The 20548-nt window shown below is 33.9% G+C and overlaps 1 protein-coding gene across 13 annotated transcripts in view; it reads left to right on the top strand.

Moving 5' to 3' along the window:
* The window catches only part of NBEA (neurobeachin), a 674010-nt gene that overhangs the window by 437208 nt on the left and 216254 nt on the right, over window positions 1–20548 (top strand). For 7 of the 13 annotated variants that reach the window (XM_038573291.1, XM_038573292.1, XM_038573296.1 and 4 more), the window contains 2 exons: window positions 13979–14122; window positions 18050–18082. In XM_038573291.1, the coding sequence (XP_038429219.1) occupies window positions 13979–14122; window positions 18050–18082 (177 nt within the window). The remainder of the gene's footprint in view (window positions 1–13978; window positions 14123–18049; window positions 18083–20548) is intronic. The other 6 variants (XM_038573300.1, XM_038573294.1, XM_038573298.1 and 3 more) reach the window with 1 other exon arrangement.

The following is a 20548-nucleotide window of genomic DNA, read 5'->3' as shown; positions in this document are numbered from 1 at the left end:
GTAACAGACTTAGACTAAATTGACATAATTAGTGATACTGAATTGTCAATGGATTAATTATATAGGATCTACATTATACTGCATTCAGCATTCTATAGGTTGCTTTTAAAGAGTCTCTTAGAAAAAAATATTTTGGTTCTCTGTAAAAGTGAATACTTTGTTTAATTTATAAAATATCTCTTTTATTAAACCATTGTTAAAATGTGTCAGAAACAAATTTTAAAATCTTTTACCTTAAAATCTTTTAAGACATCTGATAGAATATTTAAAATATGTAGCAGTTTATAAATTTTAAATACTGGATCACCATCATCAATATTCAGAACTTACTATCTCTCTTGAGTTGGGTTCTTTTATACAAGGAAAGAAAGGTATGTTGTTATTTTATTCATATTTAGAACAAAGACCGTATGTATGCCATAAAATATTCAGGAAAGCTATATGGTACCTATACAAGAGTTATTGTCAGGTCATTCTCAGGGTTAAGGTCATGTAATGGAAGACAAAGGAGAACAAAACGATTGTGCCTCAAGAGCATACCCCTTTAATCTTTATCACAGTTCACATCAGTGGATTTTTGGAACCATGTAGAGAGTAGGGAATAAAACATGGATGATTGTGAAGAATGAGTGGGAAAGTACTCCCTGGTGTGATCTTTTTATAGAAATAGGAGGCAGGGCGCTGGGGTGGCTCAGTTGGTTAAGGGTCCAACTTTTGATTTTGGCTCAGGTCATGATCTCAGAGTTGTGGGATCGAGCCCCACATGGGGCTCTGCACTCAGCAGGGAGTCCGCTTGAGATTCTCTCTCCTTCTGCCTCTGTCCCTCCCTCCATCTTTCTCCCTCTGCTCAAATAAATAAATCTTTAAAAAAAGAAAAAAGAAATAGAAGGAGGAATTACAAACTGCCAAGAGAAAAATGTAGTATTGAATCATCCTCCAAACTTATAATTTGCCTCCTAACCTATATATAAATTAATTTCTTCAGAAGAAATAGGATGTAAATATCAGTAATTATTACAAAGCCCGTCATCCAATAAAATAAATGTTAAAAACCTTAATTGAAAAAATATTTGTGTGTTTTAAATAAAGCTTTTGTATCACATATTGCTAGAACATCCATATAAAAGTCAGAAATTCAGCCCATCATCTAGCCACTGTGCCTGCCATTTTTAAACATTTAAATGTGTTTAAGTGTCATAAAGTCTAGCAGTGTGTAGACTAACATCCAAATGATTGAACTCTTTCGTTTGTGTAGATATAGACAAGGTATATTTATTGTACAAATCTTCACATTTTGAGAGGGCTCCTAGGACTAATTGAAATTCATTGTGTTCCTTCCTCTGTTAAATAATCATACTATTTCAATCTCCCTATACATTCTACCTTGAAAGTTAGGCATTTAATGTGCAGGAACTCTGCTATAATCTTTACTGAAGAATAATTTTGTATTCATCTACATTGTGGCAACAAAATTCTTTTAGGGACAGAAGGATATTTAATAAATGGAACTTTTGATATGGCTAGAAGTGTTTGAGTCAGTGATCAAAGTTTTCAGAATTTTAAACAAGTTGTACACACTGAAGAAATAACTTTAAATTACTTAAACAGGGAATATTTACATGGCCATCAAATCAGTCCCTGGGATTTGAACACTGGTCAGGTTGTTCCTATGGTATACTAAGTTTCAAGATTGTGAGCCTATATTCATGTAATAGAACTGAAACTGAATTAGCAGACATGGTATTTTATTTAAAATATTTATATCACTTGATTTTTCCCTAAATTCAAACATTTAGATTAAATTATAGTTAAACTCTCACGTGATGGGCAGGGACACTTATCCATAATTTGGACATTCTTTTCAGACAATTTATGTGAAGCCACAAGGCAGATATATTGACAGTGCTTTCTTTTATATGAGCAAATAATCAGAATTAAATATATTTTCAAAAAGACACAAAGGATAATAATTTTGTTTCATACTGACTTTGAAAAGCTTTCCCTTCAATTTCATTATTAAAACTTTTGGTTGACCTTTTTCTGTTGGAAAACATCCTTAATACTGATGGAGTTTTTCATGCTTCTTAGTAATACTAATGAGTTGAATAATTTATGAGGTTGTCATGTGCAAAAGATTTGGTGTGATTTGATGTACTTTCAGCCTTGGTGTTGGAATATGATTAATAAAAACCTAGAGGCATGTGATTTTCCTGATGTTTAATGTTCTAATTTTGTATGTATTAAGTATGTTATGTAGGTGTTTTCTAATTGTAAAATTTCATGTAAGTGCAAATTTAACCAATCACTAGGAACTTTATAGATCATAAGGGAGAATATAAGGAAAATATTTTAAAACTCATAAATTCATCTTCTGACCTGCAGGGTGTTCTTCAGGGCAAATTAGTTAATGAGGAAATGATTGAAGAGGGAGGGTTTGTATATAGTTTATATGTTTAAATAAAAGCTAGACTAGTTAACTTCTGGTGCATTTCTGGTGCTTAAAGATTATGCTGTCAAAAAATAGTGCAAAATCTTAATAAGTTTGGTTGTTTTTGTTGACTGTCAATTATCATTTAGGACTCTGTTTCCCTTCCATAAAATTATAGTGGAACAATGTTTCATCAAAGCCTAAGACTGCAAGTTCCCTCATGTTTGTGATCAAAGACATCATCTTAAATAGGTCTGATCAGGCATCACAGAAGAGGGCAGGATGCTTCAGCTGGAAGGAAAAAAAAACATGGAGCAAAGATGACAAAGTTAATCAGTCATTTCTTTGGCAATAAATAATAAGATATGCTGAGAACTGCAAATGAGAATATCCTTAGGTTCCTCAGAGATGTGTCTGCTTAACACCTGATTTATCTAAGCTTGTGAAGCCATCAAGATATGACCTTGATGAATAAAAAGCAGCTCTGTAATGAATCTGGAATTAAATTAGTTTTGATGGCATATGCATGGCTACTGTAACATGATACTTGCAGAAATAAGGACACTGCTGAGAATAAAAGTACTAATGCATCTATAAAAATTGTTAAGAAGCTAATTATCTGACTTCTCTTTTAAGAGTTTACATATTTGAGAAATATGATTTAATTTTTTTTTACTTAATAGCCTGTTTGCCTTATGTAAAAACACTAGTAAACATCTTCTTACTGTTCATCAATAACTCCATTTTAACTGGCATATTATTAATTGATGCTCCATGTCTGGAATGAACTAGGTGATCTGATTATGTGTAAAATAATCCACTGAAAAGTTAATGATATAAACTCTTCTAAAAGAGAGGGAGAAAAAGAAATGCAGGGGGCCATCTTTTAGCTCTTTTTGGTGCCAGCTTCTTATTTTAATATCATATGATTGTCTAACCCTTTGGTTCTTTTTTTTTTTTAAGATTTAATTTTTTTTATTCATTTAATACAGAGAGAGAGCAGGTGAAAACATGAGCAGGAGGGAGCAGTCAGAAGGAGACTCAGACTCTTAAAAGCAAGAGCATTATTGAAAATGTCCCCACTTTCAAACTTACCTGTTAAATTTTGGCTTATTCTTGTAGCCTATGAAGTTATATAATCCATAAAGACATACCAGTACAGATGAATTTCGTGTCATTTACAGCATACATTTCCTGTGTCATTTAAAAAATGTATTTTAAAATGCTCTGTGTGTTTTTAAAAATGCTCTAAATAACCTATATCAGGACCATCTCATAGCTATTACATTCTTTTAATAATTAAAGAGAAATTTTTGTTAATTTTTTTCTTTCAGTCTCTGAGCCAGTTGCTTATCTAGCCAAAATATCTCCTACTCCCATTTCTGGGGGTATTAAAGTAAACTTTCCACACTGAATTGTGTGACAGGCTTTTCAAAGAAAAACCTCCCCTAGGAGGTTCATCATTCCCCCAGGTTGATGCCACCCACTGCAAGGGGAAGCGTGCCCACCCTCTCAGCCCTCCTTTAAGTTGTTTGAGTCATCTTTACTTTCATTCCCAGGATTGCCAAAACTTTCTTCCTGCCATTCTGCTACTTATCTGCCCTCTACTCCTCTTGAGTCATGACACAAGTTTTCTTTAGTTCTTTTCCCTTTCCTTCCTTCCTTCCTTCCTTCTTTCCTTCCTTCCTTCCTTCCTTCCTTCCTTCCTTCCTTCCTTCCTTCCGAGAAACATGCTTGTTGTAGAAAATCTAGAAAGTGCCAGAAAAGTACAGAGTGGGGATGAAAGTCACTTACAGCCATGTAAAGTAGCTGCCTTTGCTGTTTTTGATGGACTTATTTCATGCTAGTCTTCTTCTAAGTGCACTTTAACACAGGAGCCAAACACTATGCTGTGTACTCAAATAATCACAAAGATGAATAATGCATCATCTCTTCTCTGTATGTTATTTAAAGGATTCCAAACTGCCCCAAGTTTTCTATATTCCCCTCAAGCTTTTAGCATTTTCTTCCACAAGTAAAGTGTGCCATGTGATTTTTAATATAATAAAATCCTAGTTCAAATATTTAAAAATTACCCTAACTTCATGACTAATCAAAACCCTACCAAGTAATATCCAGTCTAAAAATGCACAGGGATTCTACATTTATCATCATGTATATTCTTAAAATGTGGTTTATCAAATTTCCTTTAAAGAGCACAGAATGCAGTTTTCTACATTCAGTCCATTAGGCAGCTTATTAAGTTAGCCTCTTATACTTACATAGTGCTGCACTTAAATTCAATAATATTTTCTTGCACCTTTTTAATTGCATTTTTTTCAGTCTAAAAATGCTGTTTGAGAATATCCCCTTTGTTGGTCCTCCCTAAGAAATATTGCTTACATATGAATATTTTGAATTAGGAATAAATGAAATTCCAGTTTTGCTGTCAGAACTAAATTGTAAAAATGCATTGCATGTCTTGGAAAATCAGTATACTCTATTAGCAGGCCTGTCAATATAAAAAGTGCATTCCATTTCCACCTCTTGCTCTAATAACCTTTTCTCTGTTACTCTGAGGCAGTTCACATAATCAGGGTATATTGTCAGCTTACTGGAGTTGGGGAAGCATGAAATGAAAATCACGTTAATATTGATCCAATTCTTTTACTTGCAAGTGTCCTTGCTGTCCTTTTCCACTGAGCAATAACTGTTGATGTTAGGTGGCCATTTTCTTATTTTATTTCTTATAGTCCAGTAAATTGTTTACAAGCATAACTAATCTGAATAAGAATTTACCACTTAGAATAATTTCTACAAACACTGTATCTTAATTAACGCCTATACTGCTAATTCTACATTTTGCTATATCACTGAACATTCTCCTCGAGCTTTTCAGAGGACAGCTTACCTGCAGATACAACGTTTGTCTAGTTTAAAGCAAACAGAAGTCTGTGCAACTTCTTCACCGGTTAAAACACAGAGGATGCTGCACTCTAATTTTATGTGATGTAAGGATGTGCTAATATGGACCATAAGTAACATCAATTATTGATTCAGGCAAGGATTTTGATTTCTGAATAAAGTTTATTATAAATTTGAATCTGGTATCTTGGGTTTTTAGTTTTTTGGTAGTTTAAAATAATATCTATTTTGAAAATAAAATAAAATAAAATAAAATAAAATAAAATAAAATAAAATAAAATAAAATAAAATAAAATCTATTTTGGATTGTTCAATATATTCTCTCAATCAACAAAAATGAAGTGAGAACCATGGTTAAATTTAATGCATTCAGACTAAAATACCCAACTAAGAAAGGAGGAATTTGATGTCTGAACTGTCCAGATTTCTTATCTGTGTTTATGAAATCTGGCCAATAACCATTCAGATTTTTACTTAAAGTGTATTTGAAACTGCAAATAGAAACCATCCATTTCATTTGTGAAAACACTTGCTTTCATAAAATGATTTTGTGTTGATGAAGTGAGTCTCCTGACTCAGCATCAGGTATAAAAGAGAAAAAAGATACTTGAAATTTGTAGTAGTGTTTTCATTCAGTATCACTAGCAATTTTTATTGTGAGGATGTTTCTACTGGAATGTCTGGATTTTTTTTAAATCCTGTACTATATAAACCATGATTCTTTTAGTCCTTAATCTCTGGAAAGTCTTTCCTTTTATGTCAGCATTATTTATGTTTCTTAAGGAAAGAAATACTATGTGCTATCAAGTCAAAAACAAAATTTAATTTTGAATTTAATTATTTACAAAGAAAAATATTTACTTTTTAGTAAACTAATAATGAGTATTGTGTATATATATGTATCTACTGCTTTCATATCATGTTAAGGTCAATATAAAATATTTTTGAGTCATAGGTTTCCCAATATAGTAAAAAACATTCTTTTATCTTATTTGAAATGTTCAAAATTCTAAAGTCTTCAGTAATAGATTTGTACGTATTATTGCATGGTAACATGTCACCATATCTAATGTAATTAGTTGAGAGGTATATTTATCTTAAAATCTTTTCCTTCCAGTGAAAATTAAATAATATCACTTAGAGGCACTAAAACCACTATTCTGTAAAAGTATTCGTTGCTCAGATTTCAGCTTTAATGAGGAAATTTTATTTATTTTAAAATATCCCAAGGAATTCATACATCATTAATACTTCTAAAGGAAAGCATTTAGTTTTGAAAAAGAATTGCAGCATTTTTTCATTGTTGAAGTATAACTGACATTGAATTGCAGCATTTTATCTTATTTACATAGGGGTAGATTTTGTCAAAACACATTTTACAGTCTATCATGAAGTGGTGAATATTGAAAAGAATTTCTCTTTCACAAAAGTATGTCATTTTGTGAAACTGACTTCCAGATGTTTAGAAACATTAGAATTTTTCCTAATGTTACATTTAGATGAAATTGAAATGAGACTAAATTTCCATTTTTCCTATTCTCTTCCAATGATGGAAGACAAGTATATATTAAATGCATTTTCTATATATAATTCTCTAAAGCAAATTTTGGTATCACCTTTGCTGAGAAAGCTGTTCTTCCCCTTCAGATTTCTAAGACAGTAACAATTTTTATATTTTTAACATACTGGTATACAAAATCAAAAACACATGTCAAATACATAGATGCTTGTGTAGTTTTATGTAATAATATCTTTAGATGAATATTATGGTTATTGGAAGGAAATAATATTTAATATAAGCTGTTTACACTCCATTCAATTTCACAGGCACTTCATGGCACCTGCCTACAAGCTAACCTTCCTGTCTTCAGCGAGTATACAATCAATGGAGGAGCTGAAGGCTCATATTTCATTGTAGTGAATATAAACAGAGTAATGACAGCATGGCAGAGGGAAAAAGATTAATCCTAACTGAAGGAAAGCAAACCGTTATTTGTTGAATACCTGTTGTTGGTTAAGCATTGTATTGAGACCTTACATGCATGAATTATCTTGAGTATTTTAATTCTCACATCAGCCTGCCTTCTTCCTCCTTTATATAAATTTTAGAAGAATCATTATAAACAATAAAGCACTGGCTGTATTCTTGTTCAATTTTAAGTTATACTTAGTAAACTTTTCTAACATCTCTTCTAATTTATGTATTTTACCAAAATTTTAATAAGCACTTTTGAAAGCTTATTATGTAAATAAGCTTCACACATTTCAAAGTATTTTAATATCCAGTGTCTCATTTTACCATTGCAGTAACCCTAGGGGAGTGTGGTTGATAAATACTTATTCCTCTTTCGCGGATGGAGTAACTGAAGTCAAGAGATTGGTCTAAATATCTTTTTAAAATATGTTCTTGGGCAGCCTGGGTGGCTCAGAGGTTTAGCGCCGCCTTCAGCCCAAAGCCTGATCCTGGAGACCCAGGATCGAGTCCCATGTCAGGCTCCCTGCATAAAGCCTGCTTCTCCCTCTGCCTGTGTCTCTGCCTCTCTCTCTCTCTGTGTATCTCTCATGAATAAATAAATAAAATCTTTAAAATATATATGTTCTTAATAAATATTTGAGGGAAAAATGAAGTTAGAATTGCAAATCTTGGGGCACTGGGTGTCTCAGTTGGTTAATAAGCTTCTGCCTTCAGCTCAGGTCATGATCTCAGGGTCCTGGGATTGAGCCCCTCATTCTCTGCTCAGAAGGAGAGAAGCAGGAGAGTCTGCTTCAACATGTATGGATTGCCACTCTGTTTGATATCTGACACGTATCTGATAAGATAATACCTAAATAAAAGACTCCAGAAAAAATATCAAAAAATCAGGATAATAAATTGTGATTTATTTGTAAGGTAAAGAGTTTATACAGAATAGGGAATGATCAACTACACTGAGCCTTGAAGAACAAGGCAAGTAAAAGAATTCCAGGTAAAAGAAATTACATATGTCAGATTTCAAAGCTTGAAAAAGTTTTGCTTGTTTGGGAACAGAAGCATCCAGCTCTTGGGGAATATAAGATATGAAGATACCAAGTTGGTAAAATAGTGAGGTTAAAGAAGTAGCGGCCAAATCATGAATCATAGACCATGTATTTAGTTGTACAGATCAAATAATGTTGAAAATGTATTCTTACATAATAGGTTCGGATTAGATAGATAGACACATACACACATATATCATTTTTTTTAAAGATTTATTTATTCATGAGAGACACAGGGAGAGAGAGAGAGAGAGAGAGAGGCAGAGACACAGGCAGAGGGAGAAGCAGGCTCCTCGCAGGGAGCCCAATGCGGAACTCGATCCCAGATCCTAGGATCAGACCTTGAGCCAAAGACAGACACTCATCCACTAAGCCACCCAGTTGTCCCCATACACATATAATTTTTAATAAATTAAATCCATATTTCCATACTTAGTGCAAAATAAATAGCAATAGTATAAAACTGGTAAGAAGATGATTTTTTTTGGTATGAGTTTTTATTGGAGTCCGATTTGCCAACATATAGCATATCACCCAGTGCTCATCCTGTCAAGTGCCCGCCCCCCTCAGTGCCCGTCACCCAATCACCCCCACTCCCCGCCCACCTCCCCTTCCACTACCCCTTGTTTGTCTCCCAGAGTTAGGAGTGTCTCAAGTTCTGTCACCCTTACTAATATTTCCCACTCATTTTCTCTCCTTTCCCCTTTATTCCCTTTCACTATTTTTTATATTCCCCAAATGAATGAGACCATATAATGTTTGTCCTTCTCCGATTGACTTACTTCACTCAACATAATACCCTCCAGTTCCATCCACATTGAAGCAAATGAAGATGATTCTCTGCTAAAATTGGCTTGTTACAGATTTATATCTTTTCTCTGTGTACATTAGCCACACATATAATCTACAGCTTCCCTATTGCTGTAAACTACATTTTATCTTTATTGGTATAAATGTTGTAGAGCTATAAAGAGTATGTATAGAATAATTCCTCAAACTACTATGTAGTCTTTTTCTTTATATTAACTGTTTATAATTATCAGTTTAAAAAAAAAAGGACACATAAAATAATTTCTTTGCCTTGATGGTCCCAACTTTCCAGATAGACATACATTATTTGAATATTATTAAGATAAATTAATGTCTAAAAAAAGATAACTTAATGTCTCCAATTTGTCATTTCTATATTTTGACTTATTTAAAAGATAATACGTTTTAATTCTCTTGTTACTGCAGTTTTAAAATATACTTTGTTTTACATGGTTCCTGTTTATTAAGATAAATTTAATGAAAGAAGAACTTTATTTAGGTTTGTGTAACATTATTTTGTATTAGATAAAACATTTTCATATACAGAGCTATAAGCATATATATTTACTAAGAAATCTAATGGGTATAGAATGCTTGTAGTTGTTATTTGTGACATGATGTGGAAAATAACATAAAAATAATTTTGGATTTGGATTAATCTATAACTTGGTGGCATTTTATTACTCCTGAACCTTTCCAATTTATGGCATTTTGATGTTTTCTGAGAAAATAAGTATATATACCTATATATGCCTATCCAATTTTACACATAATTCATATTCTCAAATTTAGAGAGTTCTGGTGGTTTGTAGTATTCGCTTGTTAATTTCTTGATGAATGGCTAAAGAGGCCAAGAAGTGCACTCAGTCCAACATGTCTTCTGAAGATAGATGATCTCAAATAAATTCTCTTCCCAATCAGATTTTGATTTGTTGGGTGTTAAACCAATTCTTTCTAAGGACAGTGTTTATAAGCCTTGTAATGAGACAGCCCTTTGAGACCTTACCTCTTTTTGCTTGTAATTTTGATGAATGAAACTCTAATTCATAAAAGATATTGCAATTGAAAAGCACCTTTGGATCTTGTACACTTTAATTTAGATAAATGTTTCATGCAGTTCCATAAAATCAGGAATTTTACTGAGCTCCAATTATAACACTACAACAGGGATGGTAAGTTCAGTATGTTGGTATGGATCAGTTTACCATATGCCTTTTAAAGACATAATTGTTTTATTGTTTTAAAACTAGAGAGAATGAAACTGAAAGCTTAATATACATTTCAGAGCTCACCTTCCTTTGACTACGTTTATTTGTAGATTTCAATTTTAACAATGTAAGACTAATGTAAAGCTTTTTTCATAATGACAAAGCAGATTAAACAGGGATGGTTGTGCACAAGGAAAAATTTGTTTTATCAGGCTGACTCTACTTAAAGAGTTTTATTGATTATTTCCTATAAAGAACCAAGCTCCCTTTCGTGTAAATACATAAATTCTCTAGTTTGTCCCCACACTGGAGGCAAATCACCAAGACTCTGAGAAAGCTTAGCCTCTTCAGATTAAGAAATACCCAGAGGTAACTTTCTTGTCTCAGTTTATTCATTTATTCAGCATATGTGAGGGCTTGCTCTGTGACAGGCAATGTGCTAAGAACTGAGAATACGAAGACAGAAGCAGGCTAGGCTGGCAATAATCAGGGAGCTTTCAGGCTGTGTGGAGACAACAAGCAAACAACCAGTTACAATACCTATAGCTCCAGTAATAGGATTTATAAGGTGTGGTGCAAGAACCAGGGAAGGAGCACACAAACTTACCCTAAGAAATCAGAGAACACAGGGTGGGTAGACTTGAACTCCATTCAGCAAATCTTTGTTACTCATCCCCTGAGTGCCCCACACTGAGGCTGCAGAAATGAAGCTGTAGCCCAGTGGAGAAGACAAACACATAACAGATGACACCTGTACAGCAGGGTAGAGTTCTGTGTAAACTGTGAAAGTGCAGAGCAGTTGGCTTGGAAAGGCACCTAAAGATCAGATAGGACAAGCCCCAAAAAGGAGGAAGGAAGGAACATACCATACAGAAGAAATACTATTAGTCCAGGTAAAAAGGTCTAAGGACATATTTTGGAAGCTATAAATAGTGTAGCATTGCTAACAGGGGAGCAAGAAAAGACACAAAACTGATCATGAGAGGATAAAAGGTCTTGACCAGCCACGCTAAGGAATTTAGATTGGACTCCCATCATATAAGCCTTGCACTAAGTGTTCTTGATTGGGAGGAAATATTATACAGGAGGAAAATATCTTCCACTTATTTTTGCTTTGTAATAATCACTCTGACAAAAATATGGGGGATTCTCTGAATAATGGAGCTCCTGAAAACCTCTAGACCAAAAGAGTAGTGGCCTGAGCCAGGGCCATGGTGGTCACCTTCCGGGATGACCCCTAGGTTTGTAGCTTAGATAAGTGGGTTCATCAAAATTGGGGGAGGTGGAGAAGCAGTAGATGATTCATTCAGTAAGGGAAGTGTAATTAGGAATACCAAGCTGCATATGTCTAATAGAAATATGGCTATAAAGACCTCAAGAGAGGCTTCTCAGCTATTAATGATTGGACTTGCCTTTTTTGTTCTCAGATAATGTAAGCTCTGAGTGTCTCAAATTAAGTTACTACCCAAGAGGCAAACAAATTACAAAGATAGCTACCCCTAGAAGAGTTCTGTTTTCCTGGCTTTGTATCATCAAGAAACCAAATAAAATTAAAATGAAGTTCTGGAGCATTCAGTAATGAGTCCTCAATCTTTTATTCCAGAAGAAAGAATCATCTGTGGGCCAGTGAAAGAAAAATATACATAAGCCATTTAATGCCCCTGACATCCCATGTAGCATTGAATTGTAATAATACTGTTTGTTTCTGTAGTATTTATCAAAATATATATTTAACAATTATTACTTTATGTTGTTAAGCTATATTTTGACCATGCTTTCCAAATGCTATTATCCAGTAAGAGTTAGGTTGATAGACTATACCTCACTGACAGTATCGTTCTATAGGGCTTTTGTGACATGATGGTGTTCCTCACATGTGTTTTACTCATGTATGTGCTACTTATGAGCCAACTTATTAATGTTCTAGCAAACAGAATTGGCTCTGAAATCCTGACAAAAGAAGTGTGCAAGTTGCAATGAAAGAGGCTAATAGTTTTATAATGTAAGCTTTAGGGCAGCTAGATGTACTTCCAAGAAAATGGTTGGGTAGATATCACAGACAATAATGGACTGTCAGAAGTCCTACACTGAGCCCGAGAGAATGCACCAAAAGTATTGTTAATTGTTAACTGGAGGGAATTTTGGCAAAAGGCATGACAAGATTTGGAGAGTGATTGCATATGTACACAAACACCTTAACAGTCCCTAGATCTATGATACAACACCACCGTCCAGAAGTGATTTATTAGGCTCCCATTTTCAGGAATATATCCACCACACCTAATGAAATGTGTAGGCATTTTCCCAGGAAATGTGCTTCCTTGAAACCTATATACTACCAGTACAGCTAAAACACAGTAAATTACATTTTCTTCCAGTTTGAATTCCAACTTCAAGTGATAGGAAATAAGGATATTTTTAAGCCATATATATTTCTATATATAATTTATATATATCATATTTATACATATAATTTATATAATATTTATAATTATATATATATAACTTATATATACATAAGTTTACTTACTCTTCAGATAATTTTAGAGACATCATCACCTGCCAAAACAAGTGGCTAAAGTGGCTATTATTAAAATACTGAAATATAATATTGAAATATAAATATTAATTATATCTGTTGAGTCAAATGCATGAGGGATTCAAATGCATTTTAATTTCTAACCTTTACTCGATTGACATGTTAATGCTAGGTCAGCCTTGGCTATATTTTAATTTTTCTGACTGACTTTGTTTTTTGTACTTTTGGCCTTCTCTGCTATTTTATTTTTTTTTTTAGATTTTATTTATTTATTCATGAGAGACACAGAGAGAGAGAGGCAGAGACACAGGCAGAGGGAGAAGCAGGCTCCATGTAGGGAGCCTGACGTGGGACTTGATCTGGGTCTCCAGGATCATGCCCTGGGCCAAAGGCAGGCACTAAACCGCTGAGCCACCCAGGGATCCCTCTCTGCTATTTTATATAACAAAATAAGGCTATCAGTTTAGAAAAACATTATTGATTTCACTGACTGTTAAGGAATTAGCTCTTGTCCAGCACATTTTAGGTCTGCATCATGCCTAACTCCACCCAGTTGTAGCCTCCCAGTGACAACCACTTCACTTTTCAGATATGGGCATGTTCTTGTTTTCTTCATACTTAACCTATCTTCAAAAATGATCTGACTAATTGATTATCTAATTCACACAAAAGTATAGTTGAGCAAAATTGTGTGCTTTTATGTATCAGAAAACCAAGTTTGTGATGAGATGCAGATTTTTTATAGAAAAGTGGTCATCTTAGAGCCCCCAGACATGGATTTATAGAATCAAGATTTTCTCAATCATCAGCCAACTCTTGGTCACTCAGTGTGGAATGAGCTTTCTCAGCCTGTTTCCTCCTCTGTAAATAAGGGTCAGTTATTGATTACCACCACCACCGCGCCTTTCTCAGTTATTTTAAACACTGAACAAGATAAAGAAGGTAAAAGAAGGTAATTGTAAAGTCCTATGTAAATGCGTTATGTAATTATCAGAAAGTAATAGGTTATTTTTAATACTGAAAGCCAAACAATCATAATAACCTAAATTCTTATATTTCCAATGTGATTAGGCACTGAAGAAGATGTGGTAAAGTCCAAGAAAACCTTCAGAAGTCAAGCAATAGTGAATCAAAATGCAGAGACAGAACTTATGCTGGAAGGAGATGATGATGCAGTAAGTCTCCTGCAGGAGAAAGAAATCGACAATCTTGCAGGTAAATGTTTAAGTATCTTTCTTCTGTTTGTTGTAAGTAATAATTACACACAAAGTTCCCCAATTTAAGATCGATCTCTTGGCAAATGAGTTGGTGCCAGTGGTTGGAACGATGCTGAATCATGTGAACATTAATAATTTACTTCATCTCACTTCTAGCATTAGAGAGAGGAAAGTACCTACCAAACAAATGTGTGTTTTACTAATAATAAATGAATCGCTGCATCTACTTTCTTTGTAATGAGGAGCAACTTTTTCATACAGGAGAAATAGTACATAGCATAAGTTGTCCCATCTAACTGCCTAAATAATTGGAAGGGGAGACAGAATGATAGATTTAATGACTTACCTGTGACTCTAGCCTGCTAACAACTATGAAGAATGGCCACGTCAGTCAGCTGACACTCGAATTGCCACGTCTTCCCTGCTACTGCCACTCTTCAGAATGTCCCTGGTGCTTTTCTGTATACCCACACTGCTGGTCTCCACCATTAGCAGACATTCTTGTTTTCACCTTGTCCTGGTGCTGGTCTAAGGTCAATTGAGAGCAGAATCTGCAACAACCATGTGGGATATGTGAATATGGATATATGTGTTGGCCATAACCTTGTTTGGGTTTTAAACCATCCTTGAGAACCTGATGAAAACCGATTGCTTCATGAAGGTGTACATATAATTTTGTACACAACTTCAGAGCGTTCCCTGACCCCTGGAAACAGTCCATAGAATCATATACTAGATCTCAAGTTAAAAACTCCTGCTTCAGATCTCGAAAAGTGGCTGGGTTTTACCTCAATTATGTATTTTCAGCCCGTACAGTGTTCGGGTGGCAGATGGCAATAGAAAAGTGGAATTATACTCATCATTCGGTTTACAAAATAGCACTCTTGTTTCCAGAAATGTGCTCAAAATTATCTGGCATGCTTTGTGAAAACCTCCAACGATGTTTCTGCCAGTTAGAGATTCTCTATTTTATCGAAGAGATGTTCTTATTAATTGTAAACTAGAGATAGCACCTTATTCTCTCTCATCTAGAAAATGTTTAATAAGGTCACTCTAATGCCAGTTCCTGGATATAACTATGTCACTAACATTTCTGTATCATGAAAATTATTTGTCCTGTTTAAAACTAATCCTAAGTCTATGAACAAATGTTTGCCTTGAATTCCTAAGCAAATGTTGAAGTTTTGGTTTCTTGTTTTTGTGCTTTGTTTTAAAAGTTCTGAGATTTTCTCTGAGGCCATTTGGAAATTTAAGCAAATGAAGTCTGTGGTTTCATTTTGCCCACAGATTTGTTTTCTCTTTTCTTAGTTTTATTCTTGATTTTAAAGAACTAAAGAAAATTTATAAACATGACTCATGACCTTTTCAGATAATACATTGTCTTTCCCCATCCACATAAATAATGTGCTAGTAAATATGCTCAGTAATTATACAATTTAGTTTAGACTCTGGTCCTTAGTTCCTGTTATAAAGGTAATTAATTAGTTGATACAAATTTGGCTGGTACCATAAAGTTTATTATAATAAGATCTGCCCCATACTATCAGAGGCAAAATCCAGTAAAGACTCATAACTTCTTTATGTTTCTTTCTTTTAATGGTAGCTAGAGTAATTATTAATATTATTTATACTTATAAGGAAAATTCCCAAAATAACATTAAGTTAAAATATCTAAAGAACAATGAAAGTATGTTTGCAATAAATTGTTTAAAAATTTAATTGTGTGGCTCTTGACCAATTCATTCTGTCAAGACTTCTCTAATTTCTCTTTTTTAAAAGAATTTTTAAAATTTTTATTTATTTATTTGAGAGAGGGAGTGAGCAAGAGCAAGAACAAGGAAAAGGAGAGGGAAAATCAGGCTCCTCACTGAGCAAGGAGCCTGACATAGAGCTCAATCCCAGGACTCTGGGATCATGACTTGAGCTGAAGGCACTCAACCTACTACCGAACCACCCAGGTGCCCCCTAACTTGTCTTTTAAACAGATTTTTCTTTGAGCAGATTCACTACTATCCATTTCCACCTGGTTTTAATGAATACTCTTTTTGCATTATCCTTGTGTCTGATAAATCTTACAAACTGTCCTAAAATATTGATCCCCTATCTAGTCTATAATGTTCCTCTTTAAAACAGCAGTCCACAAATGTGACTCTGAGCTTTGAATTCGGTAGAAAAGAAGGAAAGGATGGATGTTTTGTGAAAGGAGAAGTAAGGGTAACAAATAGTCTGCATGATATATATGATATATAGATATATATTTATTTTGTAAATGCTGAGGCCTATTAACTAGACTGGTGTGACAGTGACAATGTCACATAAAAATCATTTTTAGAAGTTAATTATAAACAAGTATTCTTAGATTTTTTAAAAATCAGCTGTTAATGAAATTTCTGACTACGAAAATATGTAACTGTTTTCATTGTCTTTGTCTCAGAAATTAAAATTTGTTAAATGATAATGACTTTCTTATATGTAATTTATTGTTCTAAATAACCAAATAGTACTATCCTAAGGAACACCTCACTATTATCATAGGAGAGCTAAGTCCACATTAAAATCCAGGAGAAAAAAATAAAATAAAATCCAGGAGATCCTAAAATCTGTGCACAAAATGAATATAATCTAATACTTGGTGTCTGGAAATATTATGTAAAATAACAAATGCCCACTTTCTACCTCTGAGATGAAAATTACAGGTTTATCTTTTCATGACTTAGTGATATAGCTTACATATTAGTAGTGTAAGAAATATACCTTCAAAAATATAAAAATAATTAGAATTCGTAGATTTTAGATATTCTGGGAATGAGGACACTATTTTTGTAATAATAATGGTAAACCTAAATCTGCTGATTAGCATAATTCATTTTCCTCTTCTTACAAAGCTCTGTTTTGCTGACACACAGATGAGGAGACCATGCATTGTAATTTGTCATTATGCAATATTTCTTAATAGTCAAGTTAAATACCAGGGGAAAAAAAAGATGCTAATAAGAATAGAAAACTAAGGGAACTATTAATTTAGTTAAGATATTTGGAGATTTAAAAGCTAGGATCAATTTCTGTTTATAAAAACAAAAAAAGAGTCAGAAGAGTAACTATAACTAGCATGTCTTACTAAGAACCAGGAAGTGTTCAAAGAGCTTTATATGCAGTAACCTATTTAATATTCACAGTAACTCTATAAACTAGATACCATTATTACCCTAATTCTACAAATGAGGCTACAGAGACCAAGAGAGATTAAGTAGCTTGTGTAAGGTTAAGAAGTAAATAAAATAATGTATTTCCTTTAAAATACATAGTTTATGGTTTGAATTAAAATGTACAAATAGTATATTTAAAAATGCATGTGTATAGGGCAGCCCCGGTGGCTCAGTGGTTTAGCGCCACCTTCAGCCCAGGGTGTAATCCTGGAGACCCAGGATCGAGTCCCACGCTGGGTTCCCTGAATGGAGCCTGCTTCTCCCTCTGCCTGTGTCTCTGCCTCTCTGTGTGTCTGTGTCTCTCATGAATAATTTTTTTTAATGAATAAATAAATAAATAAATAAATACATAAATATAAATAAATATAAAAATAATAAAAAATAAAAATGCATGTGTATATACTTAAAGACTCTTCTACAATAATGTAAAAACAAGACCTTATACGTCAATTTTTACACTGGTTCCATTATACTATATCTAGAAGTCTGTGAATATGCACAATAATTAATTTCAGTTTTATAAATCTGTTCTCTGAAGTCATTCTGGTAAGTTAAAAAAAATCTGATAGAGGGGGGTTTTTAGCACCACTTTATTTAAATATTGACTCTTGTGTTTTTTCCCATTGTCTGTCTTTGAGTTTTTTAGTTTTAATAAAGAGAAAATGGTCCACAAAGTTCTACAGCTTTAAATGTCATACAATTTTCTGTTTCACTTTTAGTTCTTTTTCTTCCCAAGCTGTTCATCTCAAAAGGCAAGTTAAATGTATGTGATTATTAATTACTCTATTTATTATGCATTGTAGCAAATGGCTAATATAATATAGAAGAATGTGAATGAATTAGTTATTATATTAATACCACCTAACTTAATTTATTTTAATTGCTTTTTTAGTTTGTAGTGATTCACCAAAGTGAATTAGCACCTAAGATCCCATACATAACTAAAAAATTTCAATTTACTAATTATGTTGTTACTTGAAGCATTGAAATTAATTAGTATAATTCAACTGATTTTAATCTAAAATCCCAGTATATATTTTAATTTGAAACTCAGCTTGGCAGATTATTTCATGAAATAATCATTAACTAAAATTTAAGATTAACTCAAATTTATATGAATTGACAAGTGAATGATTTAATTCAACTGATAGAATTGTGTCCCACTGATAAAATGCACCTCATTTTTTTTAGAGTGATAGTTCTGTCACATACACCAAGTGACAGTAGAAATATTTTCTGTAGTAGGTATAGAATTGTACAGACTTCTATATTGCTATTTCCAAATATTACAAATTTTGTCAACTTAGGGAATTCTGAATTCATCATCATACTTATGGGTCCTTTATGGCTTACCAATTCTGAAAATTATTAAAGACAAATTTTTTTGTTTATATATGTAAACTGTTATTACCAGTAATCCATCCATCCACTTTGTAAGATTTTCCACAGGCCTACACCAATATCCAAACTTCTTTCTTTGCCTGAAATATCCTTCGCACATCTCTATTCTGCATCTTCCCTTATCACCTGTCAAAATCTCTACCCATTTTTTATAACTATATTAAACACTTTATGAAGTATTCACTAGCCACTTTTGTCACCCCATAACTTTTTTGTGGTAATAATTTTATTGAGACATAATTCATATACCATACACCAGACCCATTTAAAGGGCACAATTTAATGTTTCTTAGTATATTCACAGTTATGCAACCATCATCACAATCTTAGAACATTTCATCACACCAAAAAAGAAACCTCCATATTCTTTGGCTATTCCACCGAATTCTCCCATGGCCACTCCACAGCCCTGGTGGGCCACAAATCTCCTTTCTGCCTCTGGAGATTTGACTCTTTGGGACATTTCATATAAATATAATTGTATAATATGTGGTCTTTTGTGACTAGCTTCTTTTACTTCACATAATGTTTTCAAGTCTCATCCATGTTCTAGCATGCATGTCCTTTTTATTGTGAATAATATTCCATTATATAGATATATCATATTTTGTTTATCCATTAATCGATGGACATTTGGCATGTTTATACCTTTGGCTGCTGTAATCTTTTTTTTTTTTAAGATTTTTATTTATTCATGAGACACAGAGAGAGAGAGAGACAGAGGCAGAGACACAGGCAGAGGGAGAAGCAGGCTCCATGCAGGGAGCCCCATGCGGGACCTGATCCTGAGACTCCAGGATCACGCCCTGAGCCAAAGGCAGGTGCCAAACCACTGAGCCACCCAGGGATCACCGGCTGCTGTGCTTAATGCTGCTATGAACAGCCATGTACAACATTTTATGTCAACATTTGTGTTTTCGTTTCTCTTGAGAAACCTAGGCATGAAATTGCTGGGTCAAATAACTATTTTTTGCTTTTTGAGGAGCTGCTAGACTTTTTTTTTTAAGATTTATTTATTTATTTATCAGAGAGAGAGAGAGAGAGAGAGAGAGAGAGGCAGAGACACAGGAGGAGGGAGAAAAAGGCTCCATGCCGGGAGCCCGACGTGGGACTCGATCCCGGGACTCCAGGATCGTGCCCTGGGGGCCAAAGGCAGGCGCTAAACCGCTGTGCCACCCAGGGATCCCCCCTGTTTGTTTGTTTTTTTAAGATTTTATTAATTTACTCATGAGAGACACAGAGATAGAGAAAGAAAGAGAGAGGCAGAGACACAGGCAGAGGGAGAAACAGGCTCCATGCAGGGAGCCCGATGTGGGACTCGATCCCAGGTCTCCAGGATCACGCCCTGGGCTGGAGACAGAGCTAAACTGCTGAGCCACCTGGGCTTCCTTAGACTGTTTTCCAAAGTGATTGTATCATTTTACATTCCCATCAGCAGTGTGCAAGAATCAGACTTCTCCACATCCTTAATGCTGGTTATTATCTGTCTTTTTTATTATAGCCACACTAAAATTTTGATTATATCATTCTTAAGACGCTTATATAAGATGCCTTTCTGTATGTTTTCTCCTTCCTCTTAGACTCTAAACTCCTTAAGTATAGTGACCATATCCCATGTACCTTTGAACCATGAAGAAATCTTCTAATACAATTACCTGTCCTTAAAAGGTTCCCATTGAAAGAGTTAGTGTAGGATGAAATAAGCTAGAAAGCTGAGATTATTATCTAGTTCCTTTATACAAAACCAAGAAGCAAAAAATTTTAAGCTATTAAAATTAAGTATGTGGGTGCTTGAATTATTAAATCATATGCTCATA

Source organism: Canis lupus, chromosome 25 (assembly GCF_011100685.1).
Source record: "Canis lupus familiaris isolate Mischka breed German Shepherd chromosome 25, alternate assembly UU_Cfam_GSD_1.0, whole genome shotgun sequence".
Taxonomy (NCBI): domain Eukaryota; kingdom Metazoa; phylum Chordata; class Mammalia; order Carnivora; family Canidae; genus Canis; species Canis lupus.
The sequence above is the reverse complement of the archived record's forward strand: the minus strand, read 5'-3'. Positions and strand labels throughout refer to the sequence as shown.